The sequence below is a fragment of the Sminthopsis crassicaudata genome, chromosome 3 (assembly GCF_048593235.1).
Source record: "Sminthopsis crassicaudata isolate SCR6 chromosome 3, ASM4859323v1, whole genome shotgun sequence".
Lineage (NCBI taxonomy): Eukaryota > Metazoa > Chordata > Mammalia > Dasyuromorphia > Dasyuridae > Sminthopsis > Sminthopsis crassicaudata.
Window position 1 is genome coordinate 335,255,536 of NC_133619.1, and position 20,847 is coordinate 335,276,382.

Consider the following 20,847-nt stretch of genomic DNA (forward strand, 5'->3'; position numbering starts at 1 on the left):
TGCAAGCATTACTGGAATTAATGTTCTTTCCTTAAATACTAAGTTTATTGTACACATTGTCCCATCCTGCCAATTAAATTTTAAATGACAAATATTAGCTATTCTCTAGTTTAAGAACACATTTTCATTTGTTACTGAAATACTTAACTTTTTCCATACTCATTGTATATGCTTTAAAGGAAAATGCTTATATAGTGGTTGAAGAAAACAAAACTTATCTCTCCTCTGGCCAAGTTTACATTATTCTCTTAAAATCTAACTGTAGGAGGGAGTTAGGTGGAGCAGTAGATAGAGCACCAGCCCTGAAGTCAGAAGGACCTGAGTTCAAATTTAACCTCAGACACTTAACACTTCTAGCTGTGTGACCTCTGGACAAGTCACTTAACCCCAATTGCCTCAGCAAAAAACAAAACAAAACAAATAAACAAAAAAAAAAATCTAACACTATATTAGTTTGCAAGTGTTATAATGGCAGTAATATGGAAATGATAGTTTCTTAATTCAGCTTAAGAGAAACTGGAAGGTCTACAAAGTAGAGAATACTCAGTAGCTTCCTCCAACAACATTAACTTTAACTTAACTTAAACTACAGAAAAAAGAGTAAAAATTTTAGGCCACTGGGTTTGTTGCTATGCTACAAATGGATTCTTTTTGTTTTCTTTCTACCTACCTGGATATACTTTCTAAGCTGAGCAAGAAAAGAGTAGGTCCTGCTTCCTGGAATCAAATTGATGGATTGCATAGATAGACCTGGATGGCCCTATTTTGTATTTTATTACAGTACGAGGGTCCTCTCCAAATCTCTTAGAAGTTAGTCCAAGATCTTCAATCTTCTTAGTATCTTATATCTAATTCTTTTTTCAGACAAAGAAGTCAAACTCAAGGCTGAAAACACACAGACATAGTTTCTTCTGATCAGAAGAATCCAAAAGTCCTAGGAAAGAGGCAAGGATTGCCCTTGAAGAGGCTGGGATAAGAACATGACAAAGATAGAATCCATAGGCCTATGTGCATTTTTTTTTTTGGGGGGGGGGCTGAGTCAACTAGGGTTACGTGACTTGCCCAGGGTCATACAGGAGGAAGTTTTAAGTGTCTGAGACAGATTTGAACTCGGGTCCTCCTAACTTCAAGGCTGGTGCTCTATCCACTGCACCACCAAGCTGCCCCTAGCCTATATGCATTTTAAGGACAAATGAAAACAGAAGAATAGTCTATTTAATGAAAATGTAAGTGTGTAGTATATATGAAAGAATCCTTGGTTTCAGGAGACTTGGATTTAAAATTTAATTCCAGTAATTCCTAGCTATGTGATTATGAGCACATAATTTAATCTTTTTAGTTTTAAATGTTATCATTTGTAAAATGGAGACAATATTTGTATTACCTATCTCACAGGTTTATTATAGAGGAAAGTGCTTGGTAAATCTTAGGGTGCAATATAAATCTGTTACTATTACAATAATAGGTAAACAAGATATGAAAATTTAAATGTAACTAAAATATAAACATGTAAAAAGCATCATTTATATGGGCTATTAAAAAGAGCTGAATAAATCTGTTAGTTAACCAAATATTCTCTGATCTTTTTATACTTACTACAGCAGGTGAGGGAACATGAATACTGGGAACAGATCGTGGACGCACATGGTTGGCCAAATGACAAAGAACAACACCATCAGTAAGAGCTGCTCCAAGATCACAAGGCAGAGAAACTTTCAGCCGGAATTCAATATTCTGGGTAAAAGAAAAGGCTACACATATTATATGATATATTAAAATATGAAACATTTCAAGGAAGGAAAAGACTCAAGAGGACTACAAAAGTCATTTTCATATGAAATCATCCAAAAATTGAAGGAAAAAAAATTACTAAAGTAGTATGTTTATATTCTCTCTCTATCCCAAGGATAAGAATATCTATGTTGGGGATCTCTATCTTCTGGAGTGTATAAGGCAGTCAGACTAAAAAGAGATGGTCCTAATGTAAATTATACAACTAATCATACTTATTCTCTGTGGGAGATCTGATCCCCTTTCAATAAACCAAAATAAAAAAAATTGCTCATGACAATCTCTATTTATATTACCTCACGTTACATTCTTTTTTTCTTTAGTGAAGAAGAAAGGAAAAACACTTTGAAGTCCTATCAGATTTTAAATCTATTCACTACATTGGATCATGTTCTGAAGTCTCTAAAAATATGTTCCCCTTGGTGGTAATGATTCAGAAGCTAAAAAAATATCCTAAGAGTGAAGAATGAGTCAAAGAAGAATTTATTTTCCACTTTACAATCAAGATAAAGTTGACATATATGGAGTGTGGTATTTAATGTTCTTAGTAAACGACTCTTTGTTGTCAGGATTAATGAATGATGCCTTGATTCTTTACCACAGTGGTATCACCGAAACAGTATTACTCAAAGGTAACAGGAATACACACCTTTCGTAATTGATCAATTAACTCCAACTCTTCCTCACGTTGTCTGGGATTCTGTCTTGATCTGGGATCTGCAGATTCACTGGCTGAAGTTGCAGAAGAAAGAAGGGGTGAGGAGTGACCTATTAAAAAAAAAAAAACATGAATATAGGAAGCTTGTGTCAGGTAAATTTTAAGCTCTTTATAAAGATGAACACCCATGCTGTGTATATACAAATAAGTAGTATGATTTCTATATGTGGTTAACTTTATGATTAGATTAAAAAAAAATCATACTAATGTTTCTTCTTCAGAACAATGAAAGGATCTCCAGGCCTTAATTAATAAGTAATAGAAAGAAAGCTTTGAGTAGATTTATTTTATTATTATTTCATTTTTTAAAAAATGAATAAATCAGATTGCATCAATACAGATCAAATATAATAATCCCAAAGGGAATTCAGAAAAGGAAGTAAACCATTCTATGTAACGCAAAAAGATTATTCTATTTCTTCATTACATCCATTTCTATTATCACTATTTCTTGCTTTACTGAATGATTAAGGTGGAAAAAAAGTACAATTTTTAATGAAAATAGTATTCTAGTTTATTCTTGATGGGTCTTATGGCAGTAAAATCACAGATAAGGATATGTTTCATACTTCTGTCAAGATAATGTGGTAGACTGAAGACATTAGTCTTACTCTACAGTAAAGTTATCTTTTCTGATACTACCACATACCTTTATTTGTTTCATCTCTGACAGCTGCTCGGAAAAGGAAACTTTCTGGTCGTTGAGGTTGATTTCTAAAGGTAGAAGCAGCAGGAGAATAGGGAGGGCAAAGATGTACTGAGAGAGCATGGAAAGGCAAAAGAAAATTGAGAATGAAATAACTTAAAATGTAATAGAAATTATACATCAAAAAAAGTTTGGAGGAACAATTGAAGAAGTATCAAAATAAGAAAACAGCATGATATAACTAGTTTTTCACATCACAAAAAGTATAACCAAAGGAAACAGTTAATGTAGGAAGGCCTACATGCAGAATATTTTTACTTATAAAAATATTTTATTCTCTCTGAAAGTGTCGTTTGGAATGACAGTGCATGAATTTATTTACAACTTTTAGCCGGCCCACTTTTTGTCCAGAAGTCGATAACAAAAATTAGGTGAATAACATGTCTATCTGACTATCAAAGAGACATAATGATGCCCATATTGTTCTTTCTGAATTTCTATTTCAGATAAAGAAGCCACAGCATAGAAATATTTGTCCTCTGAAAAACAATTACCCAAAATGTTCTTACTGTGTGGGGGAATAAACTAATCTGAGGCTAATTAACTGTAGCCTGTTACTAATTACCTGTTTGGGTTGTAGGTGAACCTGGTGAGATGGTAGGTCTTTCATCATTCTGTGGATAAATAAACAAATGTCAAAAATTATTATTTAATAGGAAGTAATTACTCATACTCATGGTTACTTTGGGGAATATACAAGAAGAATATGACCTTTTGGTTCTTATATGAGAACTGGAATTAAGATATTATGAATTATAATTTTCTTTAGAGGTTAAAGTTTTGATTTGCATAAAGTGGAGAGAAAAATATGTGTTCCATGGAAATAGGAAAAGCTCTGCTTCATGAGCCTTTTCCTAATATTGGGGAAATCTCCCCTTTCTTTCCCCCCCTATCAAAACAATAGTATGTAGAATACAAGAAGTACACGGGGAAAGAAAGGCATTGAACAAAATTCCATTTTACAGCAGTATTTTTCTGGAATAAGTACTCAGAGCAGGGAAAAGAATTTGTGATGGTTTTGCTCTAAGGCTAGTCAAGAGAAGGAAGGAAGATTTCATGAATCTGAGACTTGGAAAGAGGCATCTGGAGGTATTAGGTTTAATCTGCCTCAGGGGTAACTTTTTAAGTGTTTCAAATTATATTTTAGAATCTTTGATGCTAAGGCACTGTAAGCCTGTCCTATTGATGAGCTCAGGTTTTAGAGAATAAGAAGGAATAATGAATCTGGATCCACAGATTCTAACTGACAAAAATAAAGTGAAACTAAGTGAAACCTTGGGAGAAAGCAGTTTGTAACTGATAAGGCATACCAAGGCAATAAGATGGAGCACAGTAACAGAATGCTCGACTTAGAATCAGGTTGGTGGCAGACATTTAGTAACTGTTTGACCCTGGGGAAGTCACTTAATCTCAATTTATAAAACAGGGTTGATAATAGCACCTACCTCCTAGGGTTGTTCTGAGCATCAAATGAGGAATCTATAAAATACTTTGCAAATCTTAAAGCAGGAAGGAAGGAAAAGCATTTAAGTGATAAGTGCTTGATAAATAATATCTCATTTGATCTTTATAAAAACTCAGGGAAGTAGAAGCTATGTAATAATGTTGTTGTTTTTGTAGCAGTCTAATGTATACTCTAGGATTTAAAAGAGATTTTTAGAAGTTTAGAGAAAAATAGGTAGATGCTACATGCAGTGATTCTAAAACAGAAGAAAAGTTTAACAAGGAAATTGTAAATGATATTAATGAGAAAGAAAAGGAAAAAGACAACTAAATAAACATAAGCTCTCAGATGAATTCAGATTTTAAACAGTTATATTCAAAAGATGACAGAGAGTGAATCCAACTAAGGACAAATACAAAAGACCATTAAAAACTTAAGTTAAGAGAGCCAACACAGCTAAATCATGGCTTAAGACAACCAACCCCTCCAAAAGCAAAACTATGTTGGGAAGGACTTTCCCAAGTTCGGATAGCCAGGAAGTATCTTATGTAGGATTTGAATTCAGACCTTTCTTACTCACTCCAAGTCCATAATTCTACCTATTATTACTACCTAACTGCCTCTGATGGTGGCAGATGTGATAATCTAAAAAGAGAGCCTAGAACAGTCAAGCTTTGGTATCTAAACTCTAAGAGGAGGGAAGACATGAATGAAAATCTAGTAGAGAATGTGATAAGAAAGGTATCAGGAAATACAAAAGAGAAAATACTATCTTAGTTGATGTAAATAATTGGGACAAGATATTCCTAGGGGAAAAGATTGTATATGAGCCAGTGTGATACAAGATCTAGTCAAACTAGTTTGGGCTTGTACCCAGCCCCCCCACCGGATCTGGCCTTCAAGGAATTAACCGCCCATTGCTTCTTCAAGCAGATAAAAAAGAGCAAAGCTAGAATCATCTTTGGTCAGAGATTTGAAAGATACCAGCCAAGATGTTTGCATCAGAGACTCTCTGTCCCCGCCGCTTTCGGCGTATATCTTCCTCTATCTAATGCCTTTTACCTAACCAGACCTCAACTTTGTTTCCAAACCTGGCAATAAACATCTTTTTACCCATCTAGGTTTTTGGCCTGTAAATTCATTTACAGGGGACTCTTGCCACCACTAGACCTGACTTAACTTTGTATCCTTGAGCCGAATCCTAAGGGATTGCAGGGGAGCTCCATATGACTCCCTGTACCCCGAATCCTGCCACTAGACCTTAATTAATCCTATTGAGGTATATACCTCATCATTTTGAGGTTCCCTATTACCCTCATCAATGCTTTTTTATAATCAACAAACAATAAGCAGTGAGACCTTGAACTTTTTTTTCCCCCACTTCTGTCAACTGTGTGTGAATGACTATAAAAATGTGGTCTGTTATACAATGCTATGAAAGTCTGCCTATTTCATTTTCCTAACTTGAACAAGAATTCCCAAGGAGTAAGGAAGACTTCCTGAGTTCAAATTTGGCTTCAGACTCTTAGCTGTGTGATCCAGTGTGCCTCACATTGCACATATTTTTAAAAATTTTTTCAGGTTATCAAGCAGTTGTCTTGACATTTTTCCCCTTTCTAAAAAAATTCTCTGTCATCTGACATGGCTCTCTGAGAGAGGGAGGGAGAGGGATATTTGATATAACTATAATGATATTAAAAAAAAAAAAAAACCAAAAAAATCAATACAAACTTTTAAAGAAACAAAGAAATTAAACTTAATCAAAATTCTTCCTCCACTAATGCATTGGCAAATTTAGGACAGATGTGGGGGGAAAATACCTCCCCTCCCCTCATTTTCTAGTGAATTACAGTAACAAGAGATACCTTAAGAGGTCTGAAGGCAGAAGAATGAGGCGGGGTAGTAGCACAGCCCACTTGAGTCAACCCTGACATCGACTGAATTCCAAAAAGGCAAAGAAAGATAAAAAGGCAGCGTTTATGTTAGTAAAATAAGCAAGATTAGAAAAGAAGAGGTCATTTACATATTTTTATGTATTATTTAGATGATGACAGGGCAGGAAGAGAATATTTGTTAAAAAATCAAACAACATTCAATATAAGATTTTTTTATCTCCCTAATTCTATAACACTTCAGTAATTAATAAACCTAAAATGAGTTTCATGAAAAAAACATTTATCAAATGAACAGAAATACTGACAAGAGCATAAAAGCTTTTAACATAACTGTGGAAATTTATTTAGTGATTTAATCAAAAAACTTATTTTAGCTGAGTAGTATACGTGGCACAGAAAAAAATGATTAAATAAAAATTCAGTTTAAAGTAAATTATATTTGAATCTAATAAAGATATGATTCTATGTCAGAAGATAGTATAGGGACAATTTCGTAAACAATTAGACAGACTTTACTTATTGGAATACATTACTGGAATGACACATAATGTCATACTTGACCAGCTTCTTATGTTAAAAAAACTAAAATGATTTTATAAAAGGCAAAGTGTGTGCTATGAGCTCCAGAAACACAGGAGTACACATGCACATGCTTACACACACACACACACACACACACACACACACACACACACACACACACACACACACACATACTGATAAAGACATTTTTCTACATAACTTTAAAACTCTCTTAAATTGAAAACTGCTCATTAGTCATTGAAAATAAAAACAGTTCAAATTCACATTATGTATTATTAATTGCTGAGAATTTCTAATTGCTGAGAATTTCTGATGAATGTGTACATCTATAGATACTGAGAAACAGGAACTAACACATGTTCAAATTTATGCTATAATAAGATATATGAAAAGCATTTTAAAAATGGAATTTGAAACTGGAGACAAAATTTTTTTTACAGGCTTAATATTAGCTTAAATAATAAAAAAACTTTTAAAAAAATAATGAACTCAAATTTCAACTAAAAATATCTAAACCAGGATTATACATTTAAGATAGCCACTCTCAGGTATAGTAATGCCACTAGTAATCTACATGGGATATTTAAATGTACTTGTTTCCTTTCATACCCTCAGAGAAAAAAAAGTGATATTCTTGCCTCTTGTTCAAAATATGCAGATAAATAAGAAAATAACTCATTTTTTTTTTAAATGAGACTCTTATAAGCTCCATCACACTGTCCAAATAATGTTTCCTTTGCAATCTTGTTCCATGTTGTGGTTTTTTTTTTTGTTTTGTTTTTGGGAAATAAATGCAAAACAAAACAAAATAATATGGTAGGGTAACAAGAAATAGAAATGAGGAAATAATGCCAACTCCAACAACAACAGTTTGCTGTTTACCTATTTTGAGCATAGTTGAATTCCTTTTATTTATGCTGGCATTACTGCCAACCTAACACAAAGAAAGGCACACAGCCAAGGTCAAGGATTTAAAAAAAAAAAAAAAAAAAAAAAAAGGAGAGGGCAGGAAAGGTGAATGGGTTCCCTGTATTACATTATGATGTTAATACAGTTTGTAAATAAAATAACCAGTTTGCTAGTGGGACGGAATGACAGAGAGAATGACTTAGAGATTATGGCATTAAATGTGATGGTGGAATAACTGATTTATAATTTTACATTTTTTATAAATTGGATTACCTGAAGGGCCTCCTTCTACAGGTGGAAGCTGTTTTCAGGATGCAAAGGCATTCTATACATTCAACTGGAAATAATAGTCCTTGACATTGGTCCCAGATTATATGTTGAATAAAGTGAATTGTGAAAGCTATCTCCCAAGATGGAGACAATGTTCTAAAAATTGAGTGAAGGTCGGCTGTGCCCCAGAGCCAGGTTTTGTTCCTCCAGAAATCAACTGGTTCACAAAGAATGAAATCATATAATCCTTTTTTTTTTTTTTTAAACTTGAAACTAAATTATGGCCACCTCGTATTAAAACTCCCATGTAAAGTAATTTAGTAATCCTAAAGACATGGTTGGATTAGAAGGTTTTTGGGGCAGCTAGGTGGCGCAGTGGATAGAGCACTAGCCTTGAATTCAGGAGGACGCGAGTTCTAATCAGATCTCAGACACTTAAGACTTCCTAGCTGTGTGACCCTGGGCAAGTCTCAGAAAAAAGAAAAAAAAAAAGGATTAGAAGTTTTTCCTCATTTATGACTTAAAATGTGAGGTCGTTTGTTCTGACTGCTCAGGACAGAGGTCCAGTTTATGGGGAGTGTTACCCAAGATTAATCTGTCTGCTTTCTGTACCTTGCCTCTTCTCACTGCCAGATCACTCAAGAGTGGTGTTGAGACTCCCAATTTTCAGGAAACTTGGCAAAATTAAAACTCCTTTATTTTCTACCTTGAGATGCCTCTGATTTATTTAAGTTGGTGGTCTTTTGCCCCACACAACGCTGAGAAGAGTATATGCCTAGCTCTGGGTTTAAAATCCATTTGACAATCAAATAAAATATTTTTATAAAAATTATGATTCAGTCAAAAAATATTTGAGTGTCTATATATAAAACAACCAGATAAAGAATATAGTTCTTAACTTTTGGACATTACATTCTTAGTTATTATATAAATATCCACAACAAAAGGTAGTTTACATGAATGGTATGACTAAGCATTATAGAAAAAGAGGAATCATTTTTAGTTGAGGTGTTCAGGGAAGACCATCAAGGAGAAGGGATGGGCATTTAAGCAGGTTCTTATAGAAGAGATACAATTTCAACAGCTGATGATGAGAGTAAGGGACATTCTAGTCAGAGAATGGCATGAGGAAAGATGTAGAGGAAAAAAAAAATCTGTTGAATGATGCCCTCAAAGAACAACAACAAATGTATCTTAAAATGCCTAAAAATTTATGGAACCAGAGTGTAATGTGTGTTTAGACATTAATAACGTAACAACACTATATAAATGCCTCCTATAATTATATGTTTATTTAACTAGACAAAATCATAACTATTTGTAGCAAGAATCATAGTTTTCCTGATAAGAGATTCTTTACTGAGTCACCAGATGGAGTTTTACAATAGGTTAGCAAAAATCTATTAATAGATTAATCTTTTAAAAACAAAACAAAATAAAACTGATTATATATTTTTGAGTATAGAGAGTAGATATTTTTGGGTATAGACTTGTAATTTTATTAGTATAAGGAAGCTGTAGTAGGGAAATTCACTCTTAACAATGCAGATCATCATAGGGGGCAGGTAGGTGGCGCAGTGGATAGAGCACCAGCCCTGAATTCAGGAGGACCTGAGTTCAAATCTGATCTCAGACACTTAACACTTTCTAGCTGTGTGACCCTGGGCAAGTCACTTAACCCCAGCCTAAAAAAAAAACAAAAAACAAAAAAACCAATGCAGATCATCAGTTGCTTTGTAATGTATGGTTTTAAATTAGTACCAGGGCACTGAGAAGAAATACTCAACCAAGGTCACATGTGGATTAATTAGGGTTTGAATCTAGGTCTGCCTGACACTAAGGTCAACTTTTTAGCCACTGTGCAGAGAAGTGTCTCATTAAAGAAAAAAAGACTTAAGATTTCATTGGTTCATTGGATTCTCTATGGTTATGCTCTACCAGTGAGAGTTAGTACCATCTTTTAGAGATGTGCATGGGGCATTGAGAAGTGATTTGCCCAAGATTAAATAATGTGTCAGATAAATTATTGGAACACAAGATTCTGAAGCTTTAATTCTATCCATTATGACATATTGCCTCTCTATTAAATTATTACTCTACTCAAAACTGGTCATGCAATTCTATTGTCTACAAGATAAAATCCAAACATCTTAATCTAGTGTTCAAGATCTTATTCAATCATTTTATTTCTGTGAAAAACACCAGGATTTTGGTGTTTTCTTAATTCTGTGCTTTTCCTTACTTATCCCATGTGAAATGTTCTCCCCTTACTTTTATTTATTAAAACCCTTTAAGACTCAGCTTAAATTCTATACTATTTTGTGAAGATTTGTCTATACTACTTCACAAATCACTTTTAAGTTTGAAGGTCACTTACTGGTCAAGTCTAATTTCCCTCTCAATGTAAAAGTCCCTTTTCCTTTATTAGAGACTGTCTTTCAGCCTCTGCTTGAATACTTCAAGGATGAGGCATGATCATGCAAGGAATCACAGAACTTCAGATGTAAGGAAACTATTATTTTTTTTTATTATTCTTTTTTTGTGAGAATCAGAGTTAAATGACCTGGTTCAGAGTCACATATGAACTCCTACCTTAACAGGAATGATCTCTACAACATACTTTTAAAATGACTCACTTGAGGATCTTCAGTCACTCTTTACACCTTGGCAACCCACTTCCTTTTATCACTATAATTTTAAAGAAGTTTTTCATTCTATGGAGCTAAAACCAGTTTCCAACCACTGTAACCAGTTCTGCTTGCTGTGTGTAATATAAATTGACTTCTTCTACCTAAGTCTTTCAGATACTTGAAGACAATCCTGGTGTCACCTTAAATCTCCTTTTTTCCAAGCTGAAATAGCTCCAGTTTCATCAAAGCAAGAAAAAATAAATTAGGGACAGGAAAAGATGAGAATAAAAGCAGCATATAAACTGAGGAAAAAAGAAAATGATTTTAATTTCTATGAACTACAGCTCTTTTCAGAATGATTCATGGATCACTTGATCAGCTACACTATTCATATTACTTTAAAAAAGAGATTCTATAAAACTTTCTATGTTCTAAAGTTCAACGACTGGAGGTCTAAGTTCAGCATTTCCTGTTAGACATGAGAATGTGCTAAATAATTCAGTCATGTTTCTTCCCACAAACACATATTATTTGATTATTACCAGGTCCTTCCTTGAAACCAATGCTGATTTAAATATCAACAGGTCTGCTCAGGGGAAAAGGTATCTTTTATTTTTATTACTGTCTTAGAGAATTATTACAGCTAGCAAGCCAGTACTCCCCACAGTGATGGGTAATGTTGGCAAATTTATTTTAATACTTTTATTTTTCTGTTCCCTTAATTCAATTCAATCACCATTTATCTCAAATATATTACAAATCCCTTCCTTGCTTACTTAACTTATTCCACCACACCAACTCTATCTTCTCATAACATTTTTCTCTGATGGAGAACCAAATTTCATACTATAGAGAAGACTAGGATAATCCAGTATAAGTTCCTTCATGCATCCTCATCTCTACCATCAATAGCTCAAATCTGTTCTCTCATTCTTCTTATCACTCAGAAGAAAACCAACCTTGAACTATTTCATCTCCTTGTCACATAATTATTTCATCCTTCTCCAGAATTTTTAATCTCTTCTTTACATGTTTCTTATCTTCTACTTTAAATATGCTAATTAAAATATCTAGCATTTATATAATTCTTTAAAGTCTGCAAAGCAAACATTAAATCATTTGTTAACCCTAAATTTCAGTTGGTGGTTATTGAAAACAGAGATGTAAATTTTTATTTTTCCATCCAAGTTCCTGAAGACTCTGAAATTAATCCAGTACAAATCCCCATGTTAAAGGATATATGATTTGGAGAGTTCTCCAACAAATAAATATAATGTATTTACACAATAATTTGAAGAGGGAGAGTAATGATAATTGAAAGGGATCAGAAAAGGTCTCATGTAGGAAGTGACATCTGAAGAATACTTTTTTTTTGGGAAAGGTTATTGAATATTTTTATTCTGCTTGTAAAAAATCACTAAGTATCTGACCTGTAATCACATCAGGGATCAAAATATGAGTATATGTCTCCACACTTCAACATATTGGGGTGATTATTCTAGCCTTGTAAAAAGATCACAAAACAGGTTTTCCAACAAAATGCCAATAAGCAGGTACAGTCTGATGAGGCAGTTTTAACAAAACAGTGAGAACATCACACAGAGATGGGGGTGAGAAGGGAGTTACATCCCACTATTTCCACTTTTTTTTTCCTATTCTTCAAATGTTCTCTTTCCTCCATCTCTTAAATTCTCAACATTCTTAACTCAAAAGTTCCCTCCCTCTACAAAACTTTCTACAAATTCAGTCCACACTGATTTCTCCCTTCTTTTAATTCCTATTTCATTTTTACTCATTCTCTCTCCCTCCTTCTTCCCCCCCCCCATAAACACACACACTCTCTCTTTCCCCCTCTCCCTCTCTTTTTCTCTCTCTCTCCCTTCCTTCCCTGCCTCCCCCCAGTTTGGGACTTGGAGCTGCTATCTTAGGATGGGAACAGACTTCTATTCAGATGACTAGTATCTACTACTTGTAGTGCCTTCTTGGCCACTAAGTTAAATACAAAGAATCTGATAATTCTTAGTCAGGCACTCAGATAGGCATGAGGGCACTTGTGCTTGATCTGCCCAGTGCAGAGAACACCACCAAGTCTGCAATGAAGGTATTTTCAGTTTTCTCAGAATGATGAGAAACCAATATTCCCCATCCATTAGACTGGGTAAGTTTGCATGTGTGGAAAGATCTGGTCATTGAGTCAATTTGGTTCACTTTGAGTAAAAGGCAGTTTCAGACTTTTTCAATGTTTTTGGGAGTGAGATCATCCCTTCCCATCCCATCTCATCTGTATGCAGACATATTGAATGTCTGCAGTAGCGGTAAAATTTTTCCAAGTTTCCCAATAATCCTGGTCAAAGGGATTGTCAATAGAGACTAGTGGATAGTCCTTGATGAAGGTATTATAGAGATTCTTAAGTATATAAGGGAGATGTATTTGCTGGGGTCATTAGAAGACTTGAAATCCAAATCACATTTCCCAGAATGGAAGAATTCTAATGCAGCAACATCCATGGGATTTACACTTTTATTAGCCAGCCTTACCAATAACATTCTTTAGCAGCTCCAGAGCTTCTTTATTCTCCAGAATGTAAGGAGAAAAGCCATTCTCATGACCTACATTAGTATCTCTTGTCCATATTTCATATTCTTTAGATTTCTGAAGACCTCAGTCCCAATAAGTTTGACCTCCTTGAAGTTTGCTGTTTCAACAAGTAGAATCATGAACTCCTATACTGCCAGCTTGTTAGTAGCACTGATCATCATCCTAAAGGCTGGAACTGACAGAATGACTTCATCATTGCCTACAAGGTCAGCAATGTGGCAGTAGAGAGGGATACCTTTTCTATTTTTAATTAAGTAATTAACATAGTTCAGAAATTTTTGTTTTTTCATTCCCAGGAATATATTACTAAGAGATATTTAACAAACTTCTCCAGGACTGTTATTTTGCCCAACCTCTTCTCTGAGCTAATGTCAGAAGTAAAATTGGCTTTTACTTCCTATTTTGAAAATGAGATATACAGAAATCTCTTAACCTACCTCTCCACTTGGTAGTCTAGTGCCCAGCACATAGTAGGTGTTTAATACATCCTTGTTGGCTTGATTTCTACTATTAGGTAGTACTTAAAGAGAGGTTTTTATCACTGTAATCACCTCTACTTTAAAGGAAGATAGGAATTCTATGATGTAGAAGTGAAGAAGAATAACATTCTAGATATGGGGCACCACTTATACAAACACATGGAAAAGGAGATAGAATGCTATGCATAAGAAAGTTAGTAGGCAAATTTGACAGGAAAACAAAATGTGTGAAAGAGAAGAATATAAAATAAAAATGGAAAGGTGGGTAGGAAGAGCCAATTGTAAGTCTGTCTCACTGTGTTATCATCTGCACTAAATCTCATTTGTCTACAAGAATAGTATAAATGACTTTGGCTAATATTTTGTTAAAATTTGGGTAATTTACAATGTTTCCTTGATGATATTCAAATAATTTTATCAGAAAAAGAAAATGAAATTAATCTAGCACAAGATTGTTTTTAAAAAAGTTATGTTGGGTTTTTGTGAATTCCTATTTACTTTTTAGATATTTGCTAACCATCCATTTAATTTTATATTCCACAATTTTGCTTTCAAACATTTTATTAGAGAATAAATTGGGGTGGAGAAAAATCTACAATAATAATACAAAGTAATAATGATGATGATAAAACAGCTAGCATTTATGAAAGACTTACTGTGTGTGAGGCAGTGTGCTAAAGGTTTTACAAACAATTATTTCACTTGATCCTCCCCAAACCCTACAAGATAGGTGTTATTATTATGCCTACTTTCATCTCTCATGAAAAGTACACTGTTGAAGTTGTTTTCTTTATTATAAAAGGATGTCTTCTACTCTCCTGGACCCAGTGGTGCTTCTACCAACATTTATGAAATCCTGGAGCTCCGACTTAATGATAAGATCCTTTACATGAGGAAAGATGTCTCAAAAGCAGTTGAGCATATCAATAAAACTATTGCTTCAACCCTGAATAGTAAGAAACTAAATGTTGTGGAGCATAAGAATATTAACAAATTGATGCTAGAGATGGACAGAATGGAGAATAAATTTAAATATGGTGCAAATGCCTTATTGGGAGTGTCTCTGGCTGTTTTTAAGGATGGAGCCTTTAAAAAAAAAAAAAGATGTCCCTCAAAGTTAGCACTACCTAGGATAGAGCTGGAGACAAAGGAAGAAAGTAGTTTGTGCTAAGAAATGAAAGAAAAGTTGTGGGACAATGTGAGAAAGAGGTAATTACAATAATAAAAACCTCTCTTTAAAGATAGGGAAATAGAGGCAGACAAAGATTATAACAGCTACTAGTAAATATCTGAAACTAGATTTAAACTCAGGTCTTCCTGACTGCTGACTCTGAGATTTATTTACTGTACCACTTAGCTAAATAAAAAGCAAACATATTTTAAGCAAGTCAAGGCACCTACCCCATCATCTAAAAATCACTCACAGTAAAGCTCAGTAATCATATCCTTTGTTTTGGGGTCAAACTTAAAAGCAACTAAATAATTTCATATTATCCCTTAATTCTTTTTATCCATGTTATTCTTTCCTACCCATTTCAAATATCATTCTGTTCGGAAATGTATGTTTCTAACTTCTTTGGTATTAGTCATAATATCAAGTGAAAAAATATAGGGTGCAAACATTACAATATTATACAGGCATCACTTATTATTATTATCTTCTTTTCTCTCTCTCTTGGCTTCATTGTAAAATGAGGAAAATAATATATGCACTGCTTACTTTATAGAGTTGTTATAAGAAAAGCGTTTTTAAAGTTATGTTACATAAAAGTGTTTAATTTTTATTAGTAGAATGCACTAAAGTGTACATTTGGGAGACCTGAGTTCTTGTTTTAATTATACCACTAATTGGCTGTAGAACCATGAGGAAGTCCCAGTATCTCTAGACTTCAGTTCTGTCATTTATAAGAAGAAGCTGAAATATATTATTTTTGTGATTCTTTCCAGATTTATTATTCAATGCTTCTGTATTACTGTATTTTGATGGTTTCTCTTATCTTTATGACAATTCTTTTTTCCATTTCCTTTAATTACCACTCTTTTTTTTTTTTTTTAAACTTCTTAACTGTGAGTGAGAACCTCAAGGCTTTTCTTTTTCTTCGCTCCATATACTCACTCTTTCAGTGAGCTCATCCATTTACTCCATATCTACATGTTATACAATTTGGAACGTCACCTTGGTTTATCTTTTGCCTTCATACCATTTAATATCATCAAATCCCATTTTTTCCTCAAAAAATATTTCATATTCATCCTTCCCTCTTTAATTTGTATGTCACCATGCTATTTCAGGTATTCTTTCTCACACACCTCGATTATTGCAACAGCTTCCAAAACAGATTCAAGCTGTTCTATAATCTCTCTTCTTTGATCTAGACTCAACTTTTCTTCTTTCAGAGTTAAGTCCTCCATTCCGGGTTCCCTTGCTCCATTATTCTTCTACTTTTTTTGTCCTACCAATTTTTAGATTTATGTTATTACTAGTACAGTACAAATTTATTACAGCTAAACTTCTTCATTTTTCTCAAATTGAAATGGGCAATGGTTGCAGAACACATAGAAATCTTGACAATGGTAGAGAAATGTAATAATAATTTCAAATTTAAGCATGCAATCAATTCATGCAGGCCAAGAAGTTGAAAATTACTTTGAAAAGTAAAAGAAGATAAGGAACTGCTACAGTCACCAGATTTCTAAAGTGCTAAATTTAAAAGCTAGTGCAAAAAATAACATAAAACATGATAGTTATTTTGTAATATATTCCTCCTCATAGGGTTCAGAAAAATGATGATTTCATAACTTTAATAAAGACAAGACTATTTTCTTATGATAAAACAGATGGCAGAAGGAAACATTAATCTTCAAAAACATTTAAAAGCTAAACTGGATTTCTAAACCACATATTAAGAGTTATAAAACAAGAGAATTATTATCAGCATAGCTCAGGTTTTTAAGAACCAGTTAATAGATAACTAATTTTATGATTAACTATGTGTCAGAAAGATAATTTAGTCAAAGCAGTTGGGTTTTTGGATCAAAAATTAATGATCAAACAATTAATAAGGTAAGAATATGCATACATAGAAACCAAATCTATTTCCTAACAACATTCAAGAATGAAATTACTCAGTTCCTAATTTAAATTGTTAGCTTTTAGAAAGAGTGAAAAAAGGTTATTTTCCCCATGACTGAAGTACATGATAGAATAAATCAAATTGAATATGAAAAAAGTGAAGTTATAGCTCTTTGAGGGAAAAAATTACTTTGAAGGTCCATCATGTTTTATGTTATTTGGAACATTTCTGAGAGAAGTATATAAATTCACGACAATCTATGTTTTCTAGACTTAGCAGTGTAAAAATTGTATTTCGTGCAAGGTTCTTACCACTAACAAGGCACTATCATCAGTGTGTTGAGACCTTCTGGATGGAAAGGGACACTAGGGAAGTGGGAGAAAAATGAAGTACTGTCAACAATATACAGCAAAGGCAGAGGATATAATAAACAAATATATACACGCTGGAAGATTTTAACATAAGATATTACAAGAAGATTATTAGCAAAGTATCACATCCATAGGGCCTTTGAATTCTGTTCTTAACTAATCATCAAAAATTTGTTAAATGCTTACTGTGTCATGAATACTTGGATTTTACTGGATGAATGTTACTATATGAAAAAACCTTATATGCTACCTAAAATCCATTGTGAGCAAGAAACAAGTAAGGTAGTTCACACTATGCAGATGAGAAAGCAAAAGCATAAAGCACTATAGTGACATTTTCATACCCATTTAAGGAGGAAAAGGCAAAACCAGAAAGAAATCTTGGCCCACTCATAGTGAGTTCAGTTGCTTGTCAATTAGGCTTCTCAAAAAACAAAACAAAACCCAGGACTACAGGCATCAAGTATTAAAACTCTTCAAAATTAAAATTCCAAATATTTTCTTCTTTTGATTTTATCCAGAAGCAGTTTAACTTTTTAGAAAATTCAAATAATCTATGAATATGCTATTAAGAAAGAAAAAAATATTTAGAAGGGAAGAGAGAATATGAATTATAAGAGCTTCAAAAGTTCTATTAGAGTTATTACTCTATGTTCTCTTTTAGATGCTCAGACAACTCAAAGACCTGAATATAAAGCATCAACTGAAATAATGTTCAGCTATACAATTAAAACGTCTACAACAGTAGCAGCAACAATAACAACTTATTTTTGATCTGGACCACTAATTCATTATTAGTCTATGGAACTTCTTCTACTGATATACATTTATAATATGCATCTAATATGTGCCAAAAGCAAGATTTGATTCCAGGTCTTGCAGATATCAAGGATGGTCCTCTACACACAATACTATGTGAAATGGATAATTATTTGACTGTAAAACAAATTCTCTATGAAGTCATAAGTATAATTTTAAAATACATTCTACATTTAAGCTTATCTAATTGCCAATATTCAACAAGCATTTAACAACATAACACATTCATCACATAAATAAGTTACTTTAGAAGAGTAAAATACAAACTGGAACTTGTATCACGACACATTTTCTGAAAAATTTTCTAGAGGATGAGGATCATATAGTGAGAATGACAAGATGTCATTGTTAGAGGGAATGAATTACTTGTAAAATAGATGCATGTTTTAACTTGCAGTCAGAAAAAAAATTCGTTCAAAACAACTGAGTAATTTCTTAACAATTTCCTAATTGTACACGTTAATATATAAAGCACACAGTCTATTCAATAGTGAAACACTAACTTACAAATGGAAAAGACAGTATGTGATTAAAAAAAAAAATCATGAAGTAGGAGGTGTGCAAAACAAGTCAAATTTTGAGATAAAGGAAAAATGACTATTTTGATGAGAAAAAACTGTTAATAACATTACACTCCACCATCTGAGAAATAATATTAAATTCCAAAGATAATGTCATGATACAAACTAACTCTCTTACCTCACTATCAGGAAGGCTTTGTTTCTGTGGACTCTGTGATGCTTTTTGCTAGAAATAAACAAAGAACTTGTTAGCATTAAATAAATAATAAAAGAGAAATTTTGATCTTCATTACAAAGCACTTATCATGGGGTGTACACACACACACATACACACACACAAAAAAATCTTAATAGGGGAGTTTTCTGATGGAAATTTTCTTATACAGTGAAACTACAAGTTTATTTTTTTTAATCATTTATTAAAACTTACTATGTAAAAGGCCGATGGCCCTTGTCCTTAAGGTCTTATAAATGAAAAAGGGGAAGTCCAACAGTACTATTATATTTCCATATATAAAATTAAAAATAGATGAACAAATACATTCATAAATTTAGTCAGATTTGCCTTTGCTCCTTTGCCACTTTTGCTCCCTCAAAGCAATTATCTTATTGTTGTCCCCACAAAAGCAAGTCTAATTTAGCCTTTTATTTCTAACTGCATTAAGGATTTCACTTTATAAGTTATTGCTGGTTCCTCCTATTTTAATCTTCACACTTAATCATACATTCTTTCACTCAAAAGTACATACTAAATGCATATTATACATAAGGTATTAGGCACATGGAACAGCCAATAGAGAGCTAGTGCCAGTCAGGGTTCAATTTCTACTTCGCCACATACTGACTGTGTGGTTCTGGGTAAGTCACCTAACCCAAAGAATGTAATGTAAATGGGAAAAGCTTAATAACATAAATTAAAATTTTAATACAACATAGATGATGTCAATATGCAGTTTTCTAAGTCAACATGCTGCTGGCAGGGATACCTTTCTATTTCAATCGGATAGCACTGACTTAATTTGCCAATGGCTTTACAAAGTAAGCCTCTAAGTTGTAGAGTATTTGCTGAGATTTGTTGATGGAAGGAATGTTCTCCCTATGAATTTCCTATCTTGATGAAATCACGGAATTACAGTCTCTTTGACCCATAAAGAACTTGAGTTGTTATCTGGTCCAATCTTCTCATTTTACATATGACAAAATCAATTACTCTAAACACTATACTGGGCAATAGCAATACAAACTCACAATCAAAATTCAAGAAATGAGACAACATTTACATATGTAAGCTTAAATTATATATAAAATAAACATAAGGTAAGTAAGAGAAGGTAGACCCAAGCAGTTGAGAGATCAGGAAAAGTCCCATCTAGCAAAATGGTAGAGTCTGAATTAAAGGAAACGAGATCCTAAAAGATGGAGGTGAGGAGGGGACATATATCAGGCAAAGGGTTAAGTCTGTGCAAAGGTTTACAGATGCTAATCTCTAAGAGTAGGATGTGAGGAACAGCAAGACAAATTTAGTTAGGCATAAAGTCTATGAAAAGAAGTAATAAATCCAGTAGAATAAGTTTAGAAAGGTAGTTTAGAGTATAATTACAAAATGCTTTAAATTCCAAACACAGGAATTTTGTAAATGTGTAATATTCTTCTTTAAAATATATTGTTCTCTGGAAGTAGGTTTCTTGAGGGGCTTTCGGGGGCAGCCTTAGTTTCAGTTCAGAGTAATCACTCCAAATGCAGCCAGGTATTAAAGTCCAAATCCTTTATTGTCTCCTTCAAAGTCTTGTCTCCTTCCTGGGGCCTGGTTAGCTTTCTTAGAGGCCTTCTCTGGCTTCTGAATCTCCTCGACTGAATCCTGGCTGAGGCACTGAGAGCTTCTAGTGCACTTGTCCTTTCTGGTCCTGACAGTTCCTCCTTTTATGCCCCACACTGAGTATACACCAAGCATTATATCACTAGGAAACCATTATTTGTTGTAGGATTAAATAAATGGTAAACTAGACTTAACCACTGTCTCCTCAATTCCACTTACTTAGCACCTTGTAAGAATCCTAACATAAATGATTTCAGGGATG

At 33.5% G+C, this 20,847-nt stretch overlaps 1 protein-coding gene and 1 pseudogene across 8 annotated transcripts in view; both read right to left on the reverse strand.

The window, feature by feature from the left end:
* LRCH3 (leucine rich repeats and calponin homology domain containing 3) overlaps window positions 1-20,847 on the reverse strand; it is a 163,570-nt gene that overhangs the window by 19,585 nt on the left and 123,138 nt on the right. For 4 of the 8 annotated variants that reach the window (XM_074301491.1, XM_074301490.1, XM_074301488.1 and 1 more), the window contains 7 exons: window positions 18,948-18,995; window positions 17,370-17,423; window positions 6,525-6,596; window positions 3,781-3,829; window positions 3,159-3,266; window positions 2,441-2,559; window positions 1,597-1,734 (listed from right to left, as the gene is read on the reverse strand). In XM_074301491.1, the coding sequence (XP_074157592.1) occupies window positions 1,597-1,734; window positions 2,441-2,559; window positions 3,159-3,266; window positions 3,781-3,829; window positions 6,525-6,596; window positions 17,370-17,423; window positions 18,948-18,995 (588 nt within the window). The remainder of the gene's footprint in view (window positions 1-1,596; window positions 1,735-2,440; window positions 2,560-3,158; window positions 3,267-3,780; window positions 3,830-6,524; window positions 6,597-17,369; window positions 17,424-18,947; window positions 18,996-20,847) is intronic. The other 4 variants (XM_074301493.1, XM_074301489.1, XM_074301494.1 and 1 more) reach the window with 2 other exon arrangements.
* LOC141559650 (alpha-enolase pseudogene) lies at window positions 12,930-13,894 on the reverse strand (annotated as a pseudogene).